General features: G+C 37.0%; 1 protein-coding gene across 6 annotated transcripts in view; it reads left to right on the top strand.

The window, feature by feature from the left end:
- The window catches only part of STAG1 (stromal antigen 1), a 167,965-nt gene that overhangs the window by 51,043 nt on the left and 96,900 nt on the right, over positions 1 to 20,022 (top strand). For 4 of the 6 annotated variants that reach the window (XM_021394526.1, XM_021394524.1, XM_021394525.1 and 1 more), the window contains 2 exons: positions 950 to 1,129; positions 11,946 to 12,042. In XM_021394526.1, the coding sequence (XP_021250201.1) occupies positions 950 to 1,129; positions 11,946 to 12,042 (277 nt within the window). The remainder of the gene's footprint in view (positions 1 to 949; positions 1,130 to 11,945; positions 12,043 to 20,022) is intronic. The other 2 variants (XM_021394527.1, XM_021394530.1) reach the window with 1 other exon arrangement.

Below are 20,022 nucleotides of genomic sequence, written 5' to 3'. Positions count from 1 at the left end.
TAACAGTATTCCTCAAAACGGCTTCTTTGTTCTGTGGCAGATGGCAGTTTTTGCTTTTGCCTGCCTCAGTGTAGGGAGAAAGAAAAGATTTTGGACATAAGATTGTAGCGGTAATCTTACCTTTTTTTTTCCCCCAGAAACTTTTTTTCTTTTTGCATAAGATGACTTAAATTCAAACAGTTCACTAAGCGACCCATCACAAGTGGAATCTTCATCATCTGATTATAAGCTTGAAAAATCTATTAAACAATTCAGGTTTACAGGGAAAAAGTTTTACTCAAATTTTTAAAGCAAGAAAGGGGCTGTTATGATGATCTGCTAAATCTGGCTGTAAATTATTTAATTTTATCAGAGTTGAAGTCTTCATGTACATAGTTTCTCATTAAAGTTGTATAACTGCTTACAGAAAATGACTGTAAACATGACAAGTATATATGTAATAAATTACTTGTTATTTTCCAAAGATCATTATTCTGAAAGTTTACTTTGTATGCCAGCATAAAACACTTTTACTGTCCTGTCTGTATTTTGCTGCCATTTATCTAGTTTGAGTTATGCTGTCAACTGTCAGTTTGTTTTGATTAAGACTAATATAGATGTTGACGTGAACTGATGCTTAAAAACTGGGAATTCAGTGGTTTTGAATTCCTTAGCTTGACAGTGGGTTTTAAGTTATTTCTCAACAGCTACTGATAACGGAAAATATACGTGCCTGATTGGATGAAGCCCTAATCAACATGGTTGAATTTCATAGCTGACTCTACTTTGACTTTGCAGGAATCAGACTGAGACTGATTTAGCCAGAGACTGACTTAGCCTGACTTATTCTGTGATGTTTGTGTATATTTGTTTGGTTGTATAAATGTGTGTGTAATATCTATTTACGATATATAAGGATACTTTGAGTGATGTCAGATCTCATAGCTATAATAAATTTTTCATTCTGCTGGTTTTCTTTGCCCAGTCTGCCACTAAGAAACCTCGGAAGTCTCCAGGAGACAAAGGTCGTTCTGAATCTGGAGCTAGAGGAGCAAGTCGTGGAAGAGCTAATGGCCACCCTCAGCAGAACGGAGAAGGGGACCCTGTCACTTTGTTTGAGGTGGTTAAGCTGGGAAAGAGTGCTATGCAGGTAAAATACTTAACTGTGTTATGCCTTCAGAATTCTGGGTATCCTGGCTGTTGGGGTCCGATCTAAGCTATGCTTTTGTAAACACCTGGATTTTTTTCATAAGCTGTACTGGTCCAGTCCAATAAACTTTCATGTTTAATATTATCTTAGTGTGTATATGATAAGGAACAGAGTATGCTGTGTGCGAGTTGGGGGCTGTTTCACTTCTGAAAAACAAGCGGCAGTTCAGAAAGTTGTTATTTCAGTTGAATTCACCAGTATTTTGTTGATTGGTTTCAAGCTGAAAATGCATGTTGGTATTAAGCGGTCCATTAAACGATAACCCGCAGTAAGTTTTGCAGGAAGACAAAGTATAAAATGATACTATTATTGGATAGAAAGCTTTTTGTTGTCCTGTTTTTTTTTCCTTCACCCTTCCAAATAGCTGCTGGCACGCTTTTGAATACTTGCATCCTTCTTGCTGTCTCCACCAGAACTACAGAATAAAGCTAAACTAGTTGCCTAGACTTCCTCTCTAACTGAGGAGCAAAGTTCGACACGGCCTGGAGGGAAATTTTTCATTGTAAGATGAATATCTAAGGTAGCTCCCTTGAAATGCCTCCGGAGGTGTTTCTTCCTTCTTTATGTTTTGATCACATACTGAGGTCTTGAAGTTATTTATTAGTCTAGATGAGGCCTCTCTGAAGAACCGCTGTAGGTGAATGTTTTTGACAGTGTTTGTATGCTTCTAGTAAGTTGCTGTGCTTCAGCTATTTCTTTCTGGCACACAAAGGAGGAATGGTGGACCCAGAGTACTGATAACCCATTGCTGTTAAAAGCCAACAGCGATTGCTGCTGAAGGATTGTGTAGGAATGCCTCCTTTATTTTGCATTTCAACAAAATGGGACTCAGGAAACATCAACATCAGAGTATGTTTTGATTTTGTGGGGCTAAGATGACAAAAATTATAAATTAGGAAAATCAGGGTCGAAATCCCATTTTCATTATTTTTAGCGTAGCTTAAAACTTAGGTCTAATGTAGTCTTCCACATGCATGAAAGCTATAGAATGTTTTCTCTGAATTTCAAATCTGTGATGTAGAATGTTGTTCTTCATATTTGCTGTGTTTACAGTTGTACGGGATTGTTCCTTCTTATCTAGTAGGTGAAGACAGAACAAATTTACTCTTAACAGAACTACAGGTTCTGTGTGCCTCTCCTTTCTGCATGTTTTACTTTGAGGCTTCCAACTTGCTTGGATTTCAGTGCTTTTTCAAATTTCATTTTTGGCAGGGTTTAAGGAAACATCTGGAGTCTATTTTCTGGTTTTACTGCAGTACTGTCCATACATTATGCTTTACGTAGTATGTTTGTCTTAGAGTTACTGATATTTGCAGGAGCCAAATGAGAAGTTGTGAGCGATTGCTTTGATATTTGATGACTGTGTGTGTGTGTGGAATTGACTGATACATTTTATCTACTTCAAAGGAGATGCCAACAGAAGTCTTCCTCAAATTAAATTCTAAAAAGAAATAACCTGCATGTTTGTATTAAGAAACCTTTGGAATTCAAATAGAAAGGAATTGTTGTGAGAAACGTAATAGTTGTGTAAAAATATGCTAGGGGTGTGTTATATACCTGTGCTTGCATGCTTAAAATACATTCAGCCTGTATCTCATACACATGAGAAAAAAAAGTGGTGCATTTGAAGCCATTCCTAAGAAGTAAACAAAAAGTAGAAGAGTAGGCAAGTTTGTCTGAACGCCTAGAGCATGGATGCCCCACGTTTCAGGGCCGCATTTAGGAACTCTAGCGCTAATTTCAAGAGTACGTATTACTTGTGTCCCTTCCAAAATTTACTATTGATTAAAAAAATATTAAAAAAAAAAATTCAAAATGCTACAGTGGGGGAGAGGATGCAATTATAATGGGATTAAATTATTTTTGATTTGAATTTCTGAATGATAATGCCACGTGAAACAAAGGTAGTAGTTTAGGGATTTTATTAAACAATTCGGAATGCTTGGCTTTTTTTTTTTTTTTTTAGCTCATAGTTTTGATGCAGGTTTTTGTTGTGGCTAGTTTTAGCAATTTGTCAGTATTGTCAATTTTCGGAGAAATGACATGTATTTGTGTTTGTCAGAGCCTTTTATTTGCTGATATTTAGTTATTTTTATGTAATATGACCCTGCTTTTGTTGTAGTGCTCTTAAGTTTGCTTCCAGCAGTGAAAAACAGAAAAATTCAGTTAATATAGTTTCAAATTACATGGGAATTTTACTTCATGTGCTTTCATTTCTGATCTTTCTACTCCAGCTGTTTGCTCTCAGGATATATTTTAGTTGGTAGATTTTTTTCTGGCTTAGAATTGCCAGCTCCTGGAAGTCTAGCTGAGTAGCTGAATTCAGTTCTCACTTAATTTTTTTCCTCTATTTTGGTTCTCATTGCGTGCTTACTACTGTTCGGTTCTTCCAGGGAAACGAAGTTATGTTAATATTTTGTTTTTCAAGTATGAATAACTTCAGAGCTGCTCTTTGCCTGTAGATCTTTGCCTCTTTTATGAAGTGTTAGCTGTATCCATCACATTAAGTCTCGGTTGTACTCTGTAAATCAATTTGATACCCACATTAGCCTAGTACTGGATTGTTGGTATTTTAATTTGTTTTTTAACCTTTTGTATGGTTAATCGCTTCAGAATTTGGCAATTCTTTTTGTATGTGTTGCAGTATGACCTTACTGTTTTCTGATGGTACATTCCTTTAATTCATTAAGACTGTTCATAGAGCTGTTTAGGCACACGTTTTTATTTCTTATGCAAATATGACACTTTTCTGCTTTTTGTCATTTGTATCTTTTCTTTACCTTGAATGTTGTGTGCAAATGTATCCAGTATATTTCCCCACTCTAAAGTTCTGTGGACAGAAAAGACTGTCATCATTTCCCATGTGCTAAACTGCCTGAGCTCACACTGGTGGGAGTGAAGGGCGTGGATTAATGCCCACCCACCACCACCACAGCTGAGCCCCCAGTACACAGGCTGACCTGTAGCTGAAGGTTTCATGGGCATTTCTGCACTGGCCTCTGACCCCAACATTAAGCCAGCACTGAAGAGCATGTGCTCATCTCACATTCTGTTTAGGCTGCAAGCTGAAAATTTCTTATGGGTCAGTTATGTCCAGTTAGCAGTATTAAAGTTTATGCTTCTGTGTTGGTCTAACCAGGTGTGGAAGCATTTTGCTTTCATGTTTACAAAGGAGATTTGTGCCTCTCCCGGAAAACCAGAGATAATCATCAGTAATCATACAAGGCATTTGGTACCGAAACAAAAACAGATCTGTGCTGAGATTATATTATGTGCACTGCCATTTACCCTTGTCTGTAGTGAACTGCAAACATCAATTTCAATGTTGATTTTCGAAATATTTGACCCCTCTTCTTGTGCTCGGCTGATAGAAGATACATTGGTGTTGAGTAGTTGTGGTTCAGAGTAAAAGTGTCTCCATTATATGCCAACACGCGTTTTAGGCTATGTATCCCAAGAGAGCTTTTTAGGGTGTTGAAATGGAATTTTTGATTGTGCTACTAGTTCTTTTTTGTCTCTCCAGATATTTTCCATATAATGTGTTAGAGTGCTTGCCCCACATAATGATAGTTCATGCCCATGCTTCTGCATAGAAATATGCAAAGTGCCAAACACAGATGCCTCTCTGTGGAGAGCGTGAGTCCCTTTGTTTTATTGGGAATAAACCATTTTAAGATTTTATTCCTTTACTCTCTATGCTTCAAGGGAAAAAAAGCTACATAAATAAACACTGCATAAGCAGATTTTCTTGTCTTTGCTTATAGAAAAAAAGAATCAGTGTTACATTAAAGTAAGATTTAAAATAATCATTTTGGCTTGTTGGAAAATGTTCTCTAGCAGTTAGCAAAGCATGAACTCTTAATTTAAAATAACCATCTTTAGCGGGAAAAGGCTAAATTGCAGCTTTTCGATCTACAGTTCTGTTTTATTAACCTTACATTAGTTCTTTCTGTGGGTGTACATTACTGTCTGCCATTAGGAATGCAATCAGTCATCTGGAAGTCTAACACACGGTCTTAAATTGCACATACTTTGACATGCTAGGTGCTACCTTCTGCCTAGTAACTGCGTGTAATTACATCAGTCTTCACAAAATTTGACCCTAAAAGACTTCCATTATTTAAAAAAAAAAGAAAAAAGATGTTGGTTTACTTTAAGAACTTTATGTATAACATTAAAAGTCTTTTATACTTCTAGTTTCTTTCCCTATATTCTTATTTTCACTGTTCTTTTAAGTTATTCTCACCACCTGTAAGGTGTGTTTTCTAGCTTTTATCTTTTCTTTAGGCTGTTCTTTATACACATAACTGAAATAATTTCACTGTGCTTTCTGTTTCAGTAACCTTTGGATTTCATTTGATTAACTGTTCATTGGCAGAAGACCTTAGAATAAGCCACGTTATATGCTTTCATTTTATTTTTTGTACCTTCAATATAAACACACCGCGAACCCATTCCCAAGTCATATTTTGTCCATTGTATTCAGTGTAAGTGAAGCGTGTCCATGATCAGTTGTATGAAATGCCAAATTATTTAATTGTTCCTTATCACTGATTTGCCTTAGTGTATAGTAGACTCAGATCTTACACTTGAGCTTCCTCTTTGGATATAGTATTTGCTTTCTGTTGGTAGCACTGCTGCCAAATTGTTGCTTAATTTAAATTGTGAAATAGCTTTATGAAATGAACTTTCATTAATATTTAGAGAGACTGTGCTAATTTACATGAGCTTGCAAAGTATCACCAGCAGTTAGTCCCTACAGTTCCTCCAGCATGTAATGCTTCTGAGTGTTGTAATGTTATTGCACTGTAGGAATATGAAATTGATTCATAGCTGAAAAGCCTCCAGGAGGTAATAAGATAACGAGTTTCATTTGTTTCATTCACTGCCTCAGACTTTTTCTTTTACTGGCATTTGAACTTGCTGTTTCTCTTCAGTAATAAAAAGCATTCTGATATATCTTTCAGCAGACTTAGAGATGTGAAGATCAGTATATCTGTAAAGTTTCCATGATTGATTTTGAGTTATTTATTCAGATGGTGGATCTGTTTTGATACTTCCTTAACTTTCTTCAAGCTTCTAATTTCTTACCTACTAGCCTTGTTAAATTTTGTCTTCCAACAATGCTACCTGGCAGGTTTTGAAGCAGAGTTATCTGTGAGATTCTCTGAAAAGCAGTTATGGAATTTTTAACATCTTTGTATTGATCCCATATTCATAATATATCATCTGTTATTTGCAGGGGATCTTGATTCTTTACTCAATTCTCAAAAGAATAGAAGCATTTTTAAATTTAAAAAAAAATACTGAAAAAATTCATTTCTGTAGCATGGACTCATTACAGTGACTGACTCAGATGTGGTGCATCTGTGTATATATATGTATATCTATAGCTTATATATATGGATGTACATATGTATCTGTGTATGCATATACAGCTGCTTTCTTAGAGCAGAGAACTGCAAGGGGTCATGTGGGTATTACTGGAGTAATTGCTTACTCCAATCTAGTAATGAAAAAGACAAGCTAGAGAGTTTTTCATGTACTTTCTCATTTGTTGTCCTTCATAACGCTGTCTGGGACCTTTCCTTTGTTGAGCGCATTCTTTGGATTTGGTGAATCTCAAAAGCATTGGTTTCCTGTACCTGGAGCACTTGTACTGTAGATCTCATGCTTCCCAGGAGTGCTGAATTTGTCTTGTTAGGTGCCCTTTTCCATATGGTAGATCAACACTCTCTACTGCATCTGAAAGTAACAACATCTGGCAGCAGATGGGTACCATCAGAACAACTCATGCAGTCTATTTGTGCAACCTTTCCTGAGTGTTTTGCTGAAGTAGGCAACAAGACTGTGCGGTGAATTCTTCTGGTGGATGGAGCTGACTTGCTGCTGCCTCCTTTCCGAAGAGCTCTCTGAGCCTTCCCTCCCCCAGTGCCTTCACTCCAACATCAATTCTGTGTCTAGGACTGATGATGGGGACGGGGCCAGGAAATGGGTTGCTGCTATGAGAATTGTTAATGTAGTTTGTTGCTTGCTTATGTCTGAGAAACCCTTGAATATGGGATCATTGGAAGGAGAATAGTAACGAGATAAATTTGTCTGGAAGGGTTGGTTTTAACCTGTGGACTGTCAGTAAGAAATCCTTGTTTTTCATAGTCTTTCCCTGTATGCATGTTTAGCAAAAAAAAATTCCTTTTCTGGCAGTGATTCATTGTTGCACCCACTGCTACACTGTTGTCTGCCTGATTTCTTTTTCTCTCATTCAACCTCTTTCCCTGCTTTTTGGATTACTGCTGTTTTTTCTTGGTTCAGTTGGTATTTGCCTCTATTTTGGGTCTGACATGTATCTTTTTCTTTTTTGCATCCTAATGTTTTCTGGTTTATAGCTCTTTTCTGTTACATCAAAAGTTAACAGTTTGATTAGGTTCCAACTGTTGTAGCATATGTAGTCTGGCTTCATTATCTCCTGTTGCCTTAAACTGTAATCTCTAAAAAAAAACCAAAAACCTACCAATAAGTGTGCCAAATGTGCACGAGGGGTTGAATTTTGTAGATCTGCGGCTGTTACTTCTATTCATTGGTAATACCTGCCCTCTTCATGTTCAGGGATTAGTGAGCATGGTTTGTGTAGCTGTGTACTGGTGCCAGGTGGTGAGTGCCCCTCGTCACCCGCATCTCGCCAGGCAGTCAGTGGGTCACTGCTTAGTGTCATTAGAGCAGCCTTAAGCAGGAGTTAATCTTGCCTTACAGTGCATTCCTGTTCTGGACAGACTAGTTATACTGTTGATTCTACTGAATATTAACTAGATAGATATATGTGTAAATCTGCATGTTGCTCCAAAAATAATGCCTCTTATTTATTTCCATGGAAACTACAACAATGACAACCATAGCACCATTTGATGGAGCAAATTCTCACCTACAAAACACTATTTTTCAACATAACCACCACCATCAGCAATGTATTTTTGCCAGCAGTGAAGAAGAGCTGCATGCTGTGTTCATAATAATCTGTACCAGCAGAGTTGACAGTTGTTGCCGCTGCTGATGCGCACTGCCCACCGTTCACTGTGCTACGTCCACTGTTTGGTCTCCAGAAACGTTCAGCAAGAGTCAGTGAATGTCACTGTGTGCTATTTTTTCTACATGGAGGAATTCAGTGACACATCTTTGCTTCATCTGCACCTCTGTGTTAGACATCATTTGTCAGACTGCCCCTCTGTGCCATCTGTCACATGGCAACAAGATGTAACAGAATATTGTTGGGAAGGTTCAGCCTCTGCTGCCATCCCACCAACATCTGTCTCTGGTGTCATGGGCCAGCCTCATAAAATAGGAGGCATTGGTTTTGGAGCAGCCATTGTATAATGCACGCATACACACTGTTAAGACTGGCTGGCCTCGACTACGTGTGCTATGCACATAAAGTAAGGTGGGGCAGATTGTACCCAAACATTAAAAATTTTAGCTAAGTCTGTCAGTCTTCTGGTAGGTCCAGGTGGTACAGAAATAGTCTTTGCCTGCTCTCCCTGCTCTAAGCCTTATGTCTGATTTTACTGTTCTCTTTATCTACTGCTGGTGCTAGAGACTGCAGTGCTTCCAGTCTGGTCCGTGGGACTTGAGATCTTCTGCTCGTCTCTGTTCTTCTTTGAATTGCATCATGGTTCTGGGTTTAGCACAGCAAGTGCTGTACTAGGTAGGTCAGAGTGGATGCTTAGTCCTCAAGGCCATAGCACATTCCTCACTAATTGTATTTACACGAAGAGACAAAAAAGAAAAAAGAAAAAAGCGGGTCAATGAGTTGAACTAATGCTACAATTTTGAGGTACTATTTACAAACAAACAAAACAACTTGTTTGAAATAAGTAGAATCAAAATGGGAAAATCTTCCTCCCAGTCGCCCTCTGCATCCCTTTTTTTTAATCCAGATGGGTTCACTGGTGTAATTTGTAGCACAGTGCTATAGCTGAAGGGGCAGAATGTGATAGCAAGAAACAGGAGCGAAATTGAAGGTGGAAAGGAATCTTTCACGTCAGCCTTACTTCTACAGGGAAGGCTTTAGTGGAATTGGGCTGTGGGTGGTGCACAGACACTGGCTGAGAACTAGGTACTAACACATAAAAAACACCTGAGATTTCCCAGGCTGAAAGAGGAAGATAGTAAACTTCAGAACATGTTAAGAGCAAAGATAAAAATATGGAAGTGCTTCTGTGTAAGTCACAATAGCACTGAGTAGAGTTCTTCTGCCTGAGAGCTGGCAAGTGGAGAATGTGGTGGAAACATGGAAAACGTAAATAGGGGCTGGAGGTTTGTGTTCTCTTCTGCTGTAAGAATTACGTGGCATCAAGTAGAACTAGGTCTTGGTGAATTTAAAACAGAAGTTACTCAAAAAAGAGTTGGAGTGAATAACTCTTGAGACACACTGCAACAAAATGGTGTAGATGGCAAAAATTTCTAGTTCACAGACACATTCCTTAAAATAAAAATGAATTGTGTGGAACAATATTCACAGAGCAGGAAACTTCTGAGCTGTAGATTAAGGGTCTGGGAGAGTGACTGGAAGTATCAGTAAGTTCTTACTGGATTGTTAGTTTTTTCCCTGCGTGAAGTGCTGCTGAGCAGCTGAGCCTGTGGGCTGACTCGGCCCAGCTGCTGTTTTTTTAAGCTGGCAATTACGTGTTGTTCTGACAGTTACACTAATAATGCTGCTCAAACATGTTTTGTTAGTACACCAGTAGGCTGGTCATTAAGCTTTGTCAATATTTGGTTTAGTAAAAAAATTTTACATTTGACTGTATTTACTTTTACATGCTGGGGAGAATTCTGCAAATGATTGGTACTTAGAGGAACAGGTCCAAATTAATTGTGAAATAATAGTGAAGCATTCTGAATAGTTCTGTGCTAGTGCTTTGTGTTTCTCTACATGATTAATTTAAGTTTTCCTTTTTTGTTTCTTTTTGAGGAGCAGATAGGCAATGTTTCTTCAGATTTCTTCTTCTACTGTGCATGTGTGAGTGTATTGGTAGACAAAACCTATAAAAACTTAGTTTCCTGGCAATTTGAATGTGTAGAGATTTGCTGTCTGTTGAATAACTGCTGATAGTCTCATCCTCATTTGGGTTAAGAACGAGTGTAGTGATCTGTGTTAAAGATGGATAATTTTGCAGATGCTGTCGTTGCAAGTACGTAGACAGCTGTTTTCTGCTGCTTTCCTCTTCTTGTTGCTGTCCCACCAGCAATTGGGAGGCCTTTCAATTGGATGGGCTGGAAATTGCAGAGGAATTTTTAGGATCTATCTTTATGTCTTCCAGTTCTCCTGTACTTCTGTTTATTCTTTTTCCAGCTCAGTTGAGAGGCTGATTTGAGAGGGGTTAAGATTTTAAAAATCTTTTATAGAAACGTATTATAAGCCCAAACTCCAAAATAAAATAATCCATTTCTCAGGTATGCTCCAAAAGCCTAATCAAGCTTCTCCTGATGAATGCTACCTCATGTATGGAGCAGTAAGGATTTCTCTTCTTCCTAATGAAATGTGTTAAACCTAGTATCATAACATAGTTACATTAAACATGTACAATTCACTGCAGTCCTTGTTTATGTAATTGAGGAAGTCAGAATAGAGAGTTTTAATAATACTGTGTATCAGTGTTGTGGAAGGAAGTCATACTTGTATTGCTGAAGATGGACCTCACACAACCCTCTGGCTTTTTTACAGTAGTTTTAAAATTATTTCCACGGTTCCTGTGTTTGGTTCTTCCCCATTGCTTCATTTTAGTGACACTGGGAGGTTTAAAAATCAGCAGTCTCCCCAGCACTGTTAGTTCTGTAGTCAGAACTGTAGAGCAAAGTGTATGGGAAGCAGCTATAGGCTTTGCCATTCATTCTATGTCTCTCCATTCATTTCAGCTGATGTATATCTGCCATTAACTCTTTCCAGTGATGTGATTGCACTTTTATGTTGACTGGCAAAATTCATTTATTGGATGTTTTCATCAAGCCACTGAAGCACTATGTCCCCAGAGATAATACATGACAAATGACAAACTTTGACACCTGCGTGCTTTCTGTCCTCTTCCCTGCTATTATTCATAATAATGACTGCGTGCTGTGCCTGCTTATCAGTGATTATAAAAACATCTCCTGACTATATATAGTTCCGAGTGCGGTTTGAAACCGACTCCGCTTTGTATACTGTGACTCAGGTGACTTACTGACTTCCAAACGCTATAAGACCAACTTCTGTATATTGTTTTTGTTTACAAAATATTCTTCATTTCATTCTGTCTTCTTGAACTACGTACGGTGTTTCTGAATGATTGATAGAATATTTAGACCTTTGTAAATGTTGAGATGTTCATTATGCAGTGTAAATTCAGTTTTTATCCCCGAATGATTTCTACTCATTAGTTTTCAGAGCGTGTACGTTGGTCATTCTGTATGTAATCATAGTATTTGTATTTTTAACACAAGTGTGAAACTGGATAAATACTGCAAGTAGAGTTTTGAGGAATTAAAGTAATTTGAATCTGTGTTTTATATGATTATAATACAGAAAACAGTGCATATAGTTCTGTTCTCTAACAATATTTGTTCTGTCTCCACCCTGAGAGAAGGTGTATAGATTTCTTCATTTGTACACACATATAGTTATGTAAAATTCTCAGTTATGAAACTATATTCTGAAAAGAATAAATGATTTGCCTTTAATAAAATGCTTTTTAAGAGTGTCTGATAAGTATTCTTTTTTTCTTGACAGTCTGTGGTGGACGACTGGATTGAATCATATAAACAAGACAGGGACATAGCACTTCTGGATTTAATCAACTTCTTTATCCAGTGTTCAGGATGTCGAGGTACAGAACGTTGGAAACAAGTTGTATAGAATTAATCTGACAGTCATACAAGTGTGTATTAGTGAAAATGCTGATACAGTTGTGGGCAGCACGTGGAGGTATTCCGTGTATGCATGGTTTATACAGAAATATTGTCTGCATTTAGGAATAATTTCATTAAAGCTTGTTTGTCAAGGGCATACTCTTTCTTTTTCTCACTTTCCTGTCATCATCCTAAAGTGTACAAATCCTCACCAAGACACTCTGCTCGTCAGCAAAAGGAGACAAAAGATGTGTTAATGAAGGTAGGCGTATCTTTACTTCCCCTTTCTCTTTCTTCCTAATTTTTTTATTACAAGAATTAGTAGGTGTAACTATACTTCAACTGCCTTTTTTTTCTTTCTGTAGGAAAATAAGACTTTTTTTTAACTGAAGAGGAGGGAGTCGGGCTTTGGTTGCCTTCGATTAGGAAGAAAGAAGTTGTTCTTGGCTTTTTGGTTTTTTGTTGTTTTTTTTTCCCATGAAGCACCAATCTTATTTCTTCTTCTGTAATTCTGTATCAAGTCAGCAGGCAGTGGATAGTCTTCTATACCCTATTTAATCAGTCTCCATTTATCTAGCACGGGCTGCTCTTTCTAGTATTCTCTTGCTACAGTGTGCTTTCTAATGAATTTTTCATGTATTGTCATTTTACAGTTAATTCAACCTTGAAAAGAGTGAAAGACAAAACTCCACTGTCTGTAGCCCCCAGAACCAAACTATTAATTGTTTAATAATGCTTCATATTATTTGTGTTGAGTATTATTGAAAATAACCTGTAATTCAAAAATGCTTTTCCTTCATTTTGTAACTGACATGTAAATATACTTTCAGACCATCCAATGATGTAGTCAGAAGTCCATTTTCTTCCTTCTTAAGTGTAAGGAGAAGCCCAAGTAAAGTTAAAAGCATCACAGAGAAAGAAATGTAAGCCAACAATAGCTTCAGCAAACCTTTTTTGTAGCTTAACAAAAGAAACTTATTTATGGATGGGAGGAAAGACAGGAGCTTTGGAAGGACTGAGGCGTGGGGTTGAGGTTACCAGCCTGTGGCTGTGCTCTTCGCACAGATTGCCTAAAATATTTTCTGGACTTGTTTGGCAGCTTACGTGAAAGTGGATGGATTCTGTTTGCTTTTTATTTTTTTTTTTACCACCCACTTTTAAACGTGTATGTGGAAAAAGACCTAACTTCTATACCTTCAATCCCTTGGCTGCTCTTCCCTATTTCCTGCATTTCCTTATTAGAGAAAGCAGCACTTAAAATCTCAGAAGAATCATATTTTTTAAACATCTTGATACTGACTGATACAGGCTGAATGCCCGCTGCCAACCAGCTGCAATTAGAGCAGTTGCTTCCCAGAAAAGCTATCCATTATTGGCTGTGAAGCACAGCACTTCAAGTGGCTGATGTCATTTAATTTTTATGCTGTTGTTGGGTTTTATATTTTTGTTTGTTTGATGGATTTATGGTGACTTTTTATCAGTTTTCAGTATTCTGTTTTGCACTCGCAGGGATATCTCTCTGCTGAGTTTGCTTTAGTGGCCCTCTGGTTTCAAACAGCAAGTGCAGGAAGAAGGAGGCAAAAATGACTTGTCCCTTGACTTTATAGTGTGGTGGAGGGATTTGTTTCTGTGCTGGAGTTTTTGCAGTGGGTACGGTCACAGCTGTTAAAAGGGTTAAAACCCTGGAAAACAGCTCTGTGTTCTTCTCATTCCCAGCTCTGCTTTTTCCCACTCTCATTGTGTAAGCCTGTGTGCCCACTGCAAAAAGTAAAAGCTTTGCCACAAGACAGTGGATTTCCTTGATAGGCCACTTCAGGTAAGATGTGTAATAAGCCACCCTTAAAGAAAATGAGGTATGGAAATCTGGCCATTTTCTGTGTTTGTGTGAGGAAGACCAGAGTTTCCTTTTTATTGGAAGAATACATGCTCTTATTATATGACATTTTAGTTTCTAATCTAAAATATAAATCTGATCTAAATGCTAACTGCTAACAGATCTAACTTTGTGAGTATTAACTTGAAGGAAGGAGAGCAACAACTAACCTGGGAGGAGGCCCCTCAGGGGAGTTTTGAAAGTGACTCTGAGTTTAACAAATAGTAATAGTTGGTATCTGAATATATGTAAAATACTCTTAGCTTGATGTTTATTTCAAAAGCTGTAAATAGGTGAAGAGTATGTTCCTGTTCTAATTTTAATTAGAGATTGTTTAGGTACCAAACTTAATTGCTTTATTTAGCAACAGTATTGAACCTGACAAAAATATTTATAGTTAGAGAAATAGTGATTTTTCATATTTATTCCATTCTGTTGGGCAGCACATACTCTTGAATGAGTTTTGGCATCCTACAGTTTTGCTTAGAGATTTTCCTGAACTGAGAAGTGACCTCTTGTAAATAGGAATAAGCAGTCACGTTACTTAAATTATTTTAAAATGGAAAATGTTATGTATTTTGCAGGCTAACGTGCAAGATCTGTGTAACTTTCAATAAATATTAACCAAATATTCAAGTGTCTATTTATCCTTTGTCAGCACTTTTGAGTATTTAATCAGTTACTCTCTGTCTAATGTGTTCGGGTTTGTGCAATAATGACAATTAAAACATGAGAGAATTATTTTCAGTATGACTTCAGTAATCTTTCTTGTATTTTAAAGATGATTGAGTATGAACGAAATGGTTGTCCTGTTAAGCTAGCAAAAGCATCTCCATTCAATAACTGGATTTTCAAACAGGCTAAAGTCAGTTTTTACACCGATTTCCCACTAGTTTTCCCACTCAACGTTTATGTTTATTGCTTTTGCTGAATTTGATTACAAAGAAATGAAAACAGTTTCTCAAGTTTTCCTTTATCTCACTCTCTTTAAGAATTCCAATAAAAATCACTGCCTTTGACACTTTGTTGATACAGTCTTCTTTGTGATATTTCATGCTATTTCTGTGAAAGAAGAATGGCTGACAAGGACTGGCAAATTGATAAATATATTTTCTTGTTTCCTACCGTTTTGAAATGCTTTTTATTTTCTAGAGGGAAGATGAAAAAGTTAGTGTTCAGTTTTAAAAAAGCTTTTGCTTTTGGAAAAAATCTTAAATAAATGCTGTTTCTAGTCCTAGAGAAAAGATTTATTTGTTTGTTAATATTTATTTTCCACAGTATTCACAATCCCTAACATGGGTGTTATACAACTGAGTTTTCCATTTCAGATTTTGTAGTTTGGTCTGTAGCAGTGTGGATACAGCCATCCTTCTCTGCGGTGGAGTTGCTGCTCAGTGTTAGTTTTCTGTGTTTATTCTAGAGCTCTTTTCAATTGCTTTCTTATTTGAAGGAACTATTTTTTTTCTTTTGTGCTAGCTGCAAGTGAGCTGAAATGTCTAATCAGCAGTATGTGAAGCCAGGTCCCAGAAGGATCTGTGTCAGTGTGATGCTGCTTCTGGGCTAATTAGCTCTGCCTCTCAGACTGAGTAATTAGCTCAGGTAGCATGTTCTGCTGCTATGACAACCAGGCTGTTTCCATTTCTGGAGCTCGATGGATTTAGAGCTGATTTGCGTATCTGCATTGCTGTCTGCTTTTGCCTTCTGTTATTGATACAAAGCAAACAGAAAACCCCATAAGCACTCAGACCTTTCTGGATTTTAAAGGTTGAGAGCCATGCTTACGGAATAAATATATATATTTTCCTAACCAGAAGCAATTAGTGGCTGAAACCACCTCTTAAGCTGTGAAGGACAAACTGACCTATCAAGTTCATGTAAGAAAAGAAGCTTTCTTTTGAAGGTAAAAAGGTCACTAATGTTTTGAAGGGGAGAACCTCTTGACTACTTTCAAATACATAGTAAAATTACTACCATTCGCTCTCTCCCTTCCTCTCGTATCTTTTCTGATAGGTAAGCCAGAAACCTGTAAATTCTGGAGAGGATTTTACAAAGTGATTTCAGCATTGCGTCCTCTGCTAGCCTTACCCAGTGTTGAACAGCTTTTAGACATTAGTTACTGAAGGAACAAAACTGATGAAACGCCCTCACTGTTAATTTCTTCATGTGACAGCCTTGTCTGGATTTTAAGGGGCTCTCCCTTAGAAAAAGTTGTGTGATGTTGCACACTGAAGTTGATTTTAGGAGTAGGTCAAGGAAATTAGTGGATTTCCTCTTTATGAAGTTTCTCATGTCTTATTTCCCCCCTTAAAATCTTCATTTAGCTCTTTTTTGTGGAATCAGATGTTAATGAAAAACGTTCATACTGCCACCTGTCAGCCCTGACTGCTAGTGGGTTTTAGGGCTGCCTTTTTGTAATTACAAGTAAGCAGGAATCTGTGTAAGAACTTTGTGCACAGCAGGATGTTTATTGCTGGTGTTTTTCTTGTGAATCAGGCATTTAGAGGTCCGCACCCTTTTGCTTGGAGCTTTTCCCCTCTAGTTGTTCCTCACACATTCCTGTAAGATGCTCTGAAAAACTCTGTGATTGAATGGTAAAAACTGAACCAACAAGTGCGGGATTTAGGAGCTAGCCTGTGTGAGTCCAAGGTGTATGCTCATTTTGATTTTTATTAATGTTCTGTGCTAATGTTCCATTAAGGGCATGGAGCAACCTAATAGATTTATGTTTCATCAGAGGATATTTAGGCTAAGAACAGGAAGAATCACTGTGATGTGTCCATTGTATAATCTGGCAAAACAAATGAAGAAACAACTGCTTGCTTTGCTCTTGGGCAGGATTTCAGAGAGGAAATTAGCCAGGAAATAGTAACATTTCTTTGATTAATAATGTTTTAATAGGGATATGTTGTTGTAAGTAGAATAATGTTTTGGTTTAAAAAGAATCGGTCATTTATCACTTACTTACTTGCACAGAATTTTATTTTGTGATCAGTGGAATAATAATGCTCTTACGGATGGACATAATTGAGCATTGAAAGAAGACTGAATATTAACCATAATTTCCTACAAATGGTCTTTGCATAAGGAACTGCAGAATTGTTTGTGGGAAACCTTACTGGCTTTGGCATGTGTTAAAACACCTTCTCTCTTTTGTCATTCATGTATTATTAAGAAATTAATGTCCTAAATGTAACTAAGATATTTAAAATATGAGAAATAAGGTTATTTATTATGTTGGAGTTTGCATTTTTATTAAGAGTGTAAAATATGCTTGCTTTTTTTTTTTAATTATTTTAGTAAAATCCCTTTTTAGTGTGTGAGTATAGAGAAGAAGTTGCGAAGTAAAGGAGTAGTGCACATCAAGAATATACACTTACCTGCATATGATTTAAGTCCTGGTGATGTCAAGGTTTTATAAAATATTTTCTATGCGTAGTATACAGAAATAAAAATACACCCCCAATACCTACATTAGGCATTAAAAAGATTCTGCTAACCGCGTTCAAGAATAGGCAGGTAGGACTGAAGAATGGAAGTGACTTCATTTTCTTTTTAATTTTACGTGTACTGTAGATAAACCAGATCTGAAGTTCATACTTCTTGATTCTGAGCCTCAGGGTCATTTTTACAGTGTGTTTATCATGAAATGAAAGCTTAGAAAATTCAAAGTGAAAATAAGATGCAAATTATAAACCTGGCTAGGGTAGAAAGTAGATCAGATTACCAGAGCTGCATTAAATCTCTCATCAGTTCATTTCTTAAATGAAGATAGGTAAGGTTAAAATGTTTGTATAAAACACTTGACAGGTAATATGGTTATGTCTAGATATGTTTTTTATTGTGTGTGAAAATTTGCAAATGGCTGATTTTTGTTGAATTTCTTGAAGCTCAAGCCTTAGTTTTACTGTTGGTGACTTTTAGTTCATAAGGGTTTTCCATCTTTCTTCGTTTTTTCTGCAGAATGGTATCTGTACTTTTCATCTCATGTTCTATTTCTTCACTATTTTTTATGTTCTTTAGCTCTTCAAAATTTCTTTGGCTGTGGGAAGAATAGCTGCACAACTCTGGTTTTGTTTAAGCTTTGCATTTCCCTGTGTTTTGGGGGATGGGAAGCCTTGAAAAATTAAAAGTAAAATAATTCAATTGGGAAAGTATGAAAAAGGTCTGAAGTATTACATCATGTTTTGATAAATACCTGTGAGCTGGTGTCCTCTTTTTCCCCAAAAGTACATCCTGCTTTCAGAAACTAGTGGGAAAAAACTGCACAAATCTGCTGAGTGTGCAGTACAGAGGTGTGAATGAGGGGCCTGTGGTTTCAAAATCACTCAGTGGAATACCTATTGGTTTGAGGTCTGACTTCAGTCCAGGATTTCACCCTAGAAATTGGTAATAGAAGCAGCAGTAATTTAAACTAAGCTTCTTTTTTTAAAATATATTATTTTCTCATGAATATGTTTAACTCTTCCTATATCAAGTACAATGACAAACCAAAAATAAGTTGGCTTAAAATCAGATATTAGCTGATTTATTTATGTGAATTAATTTAAATTTTCAGATTATTTAAAACAAATTTATTCAATTAACTGACAGGACTTTCAGTACTGGAATATTTTAGAGCAGTCAGACATACAACATACAGACATAGGGAAGGACAAATTACCTTTGTGGTTGCAGTAAAAGAGCAAGTTCTGCACTGCCAGTGCTGTATCCTATGTTCAGATCTCTGCTGAAGATGGAAGTGCTCCTTGTAAGTGTGGAACACAGTTTATGTTCTGCCCTTGTGTACCACTTATTAAATTAATAGCATGTAACATTTTTGGTAGTGCTCACTGAGGATAAATTGTACAAGGCTTTGTAATGTTACCACTTGACTTCTACTATATTCATTTAATTACACACATATCAACCTGGAAAATTGTAGTTATCATGTGATTATGAAGTCACTGTGAGAAGTCTCGCAGATAAATGATGATGCTTCAGTGCTACAGCTGCTTTTAAAGAGAAGACCAATAAATACCTCTTGATGTTAGGGATTCAGAATAGTTGTTGTCTTACTGATCAGGTCTGTATAATTTTCTCTATGCTTTGTTTGTTCTCTGTGTCATACAGTTTTTTTTATAGGAGGAACCCCTATGTCGTAAGCAGATTTAAAAAAAAAACAAAAAGCCAGATCAGCGAGTGGTTGGTTTTTGACAGTACTCCTCTAAGACATATGAGCGAATTATGCCTGCATATGAGTTCATCTTCACCAGTGCTTTTAACATGTTTGCTAGGGTTTGTTTTTTTTTAATGACTTCAGAAGTACTTTCTGTTAAGACAGAAACTAATTATAAAAAGCCATCAAATACCACTAGATCTCAGTGTTTTCTTAACAGATGTCAAATACAGAGGCTTCTCACATCTCTTGTCTTTCCAAATGTATGCTTTCTGCTGAAGCTGGAGTCTGACTGCAGACAGAGGGTAGGAATTAAGTTCAAAAAATGAGTTCTCTCAGGTAACACTGTAATTGTGATTCTCTCTCTCTTGCGTTAAGGAAACTATAGACTTCAGTAATTATTTTTTAATAGTGTATACTCTGTTAGCTCTTTACATCAATCTACTCTCTCAGTCGTCTTTAACCTGAATCATGACCAGCTGAGCCTTAACCTTTCCACCTCCTTTTAACTGGTAGTTGTGACATTCTGTTGTGAGAAGGGTCAAATCTATTACAGGAACACTGTTATGTATGTCCTTTACTTCCATGTTGTCTTGTCCTTTTTTGCCTCAAGCAAGAGGCATAGTGCAAGTTTTGGGGATACCTGGGAGAATAGAAAAGGGCATTGAACAAAAGTATGGTCAACTCTTGCAGGATCACTGAGGAGCAACCTTTCCAGCACTCTGTGCCTTTGCTTAAAGAAGCAAAGGTGATCCCAGTTCTTGGATAACTTGCCATTGAGTGAGAAGTGGGCACATTAGTAGAAATGTTTGTCCCCTCTTTCAGTTAATGCCATTAGGTTAAATTCTAGCTTAGAATAACTGATATTCATACTCACCATCTGTAGCATTTCAATTTGGAACTACTTGGTTTCATAAAGGCTTGAATTTG

The sequence above is a fragment of the Numida meleagris genome, chromosome 4 (genome assembly GCF_002078875.1).
Source record: "Numida meleagris isolate 19003 breed g44 Domestic line chromosome 4, NumMel1.0, whole genome shotgun sequence".
Lineage (NCBI taxonomy): Eukaryota > Metazoa > Chordata > Aves > Galliformes > Numididae > Numida > Numida meleagris.
Note: the sequence above shows the minus strand (reverse complement) of the source record. Positions and strands in the feature narration are given on the sequence as shown.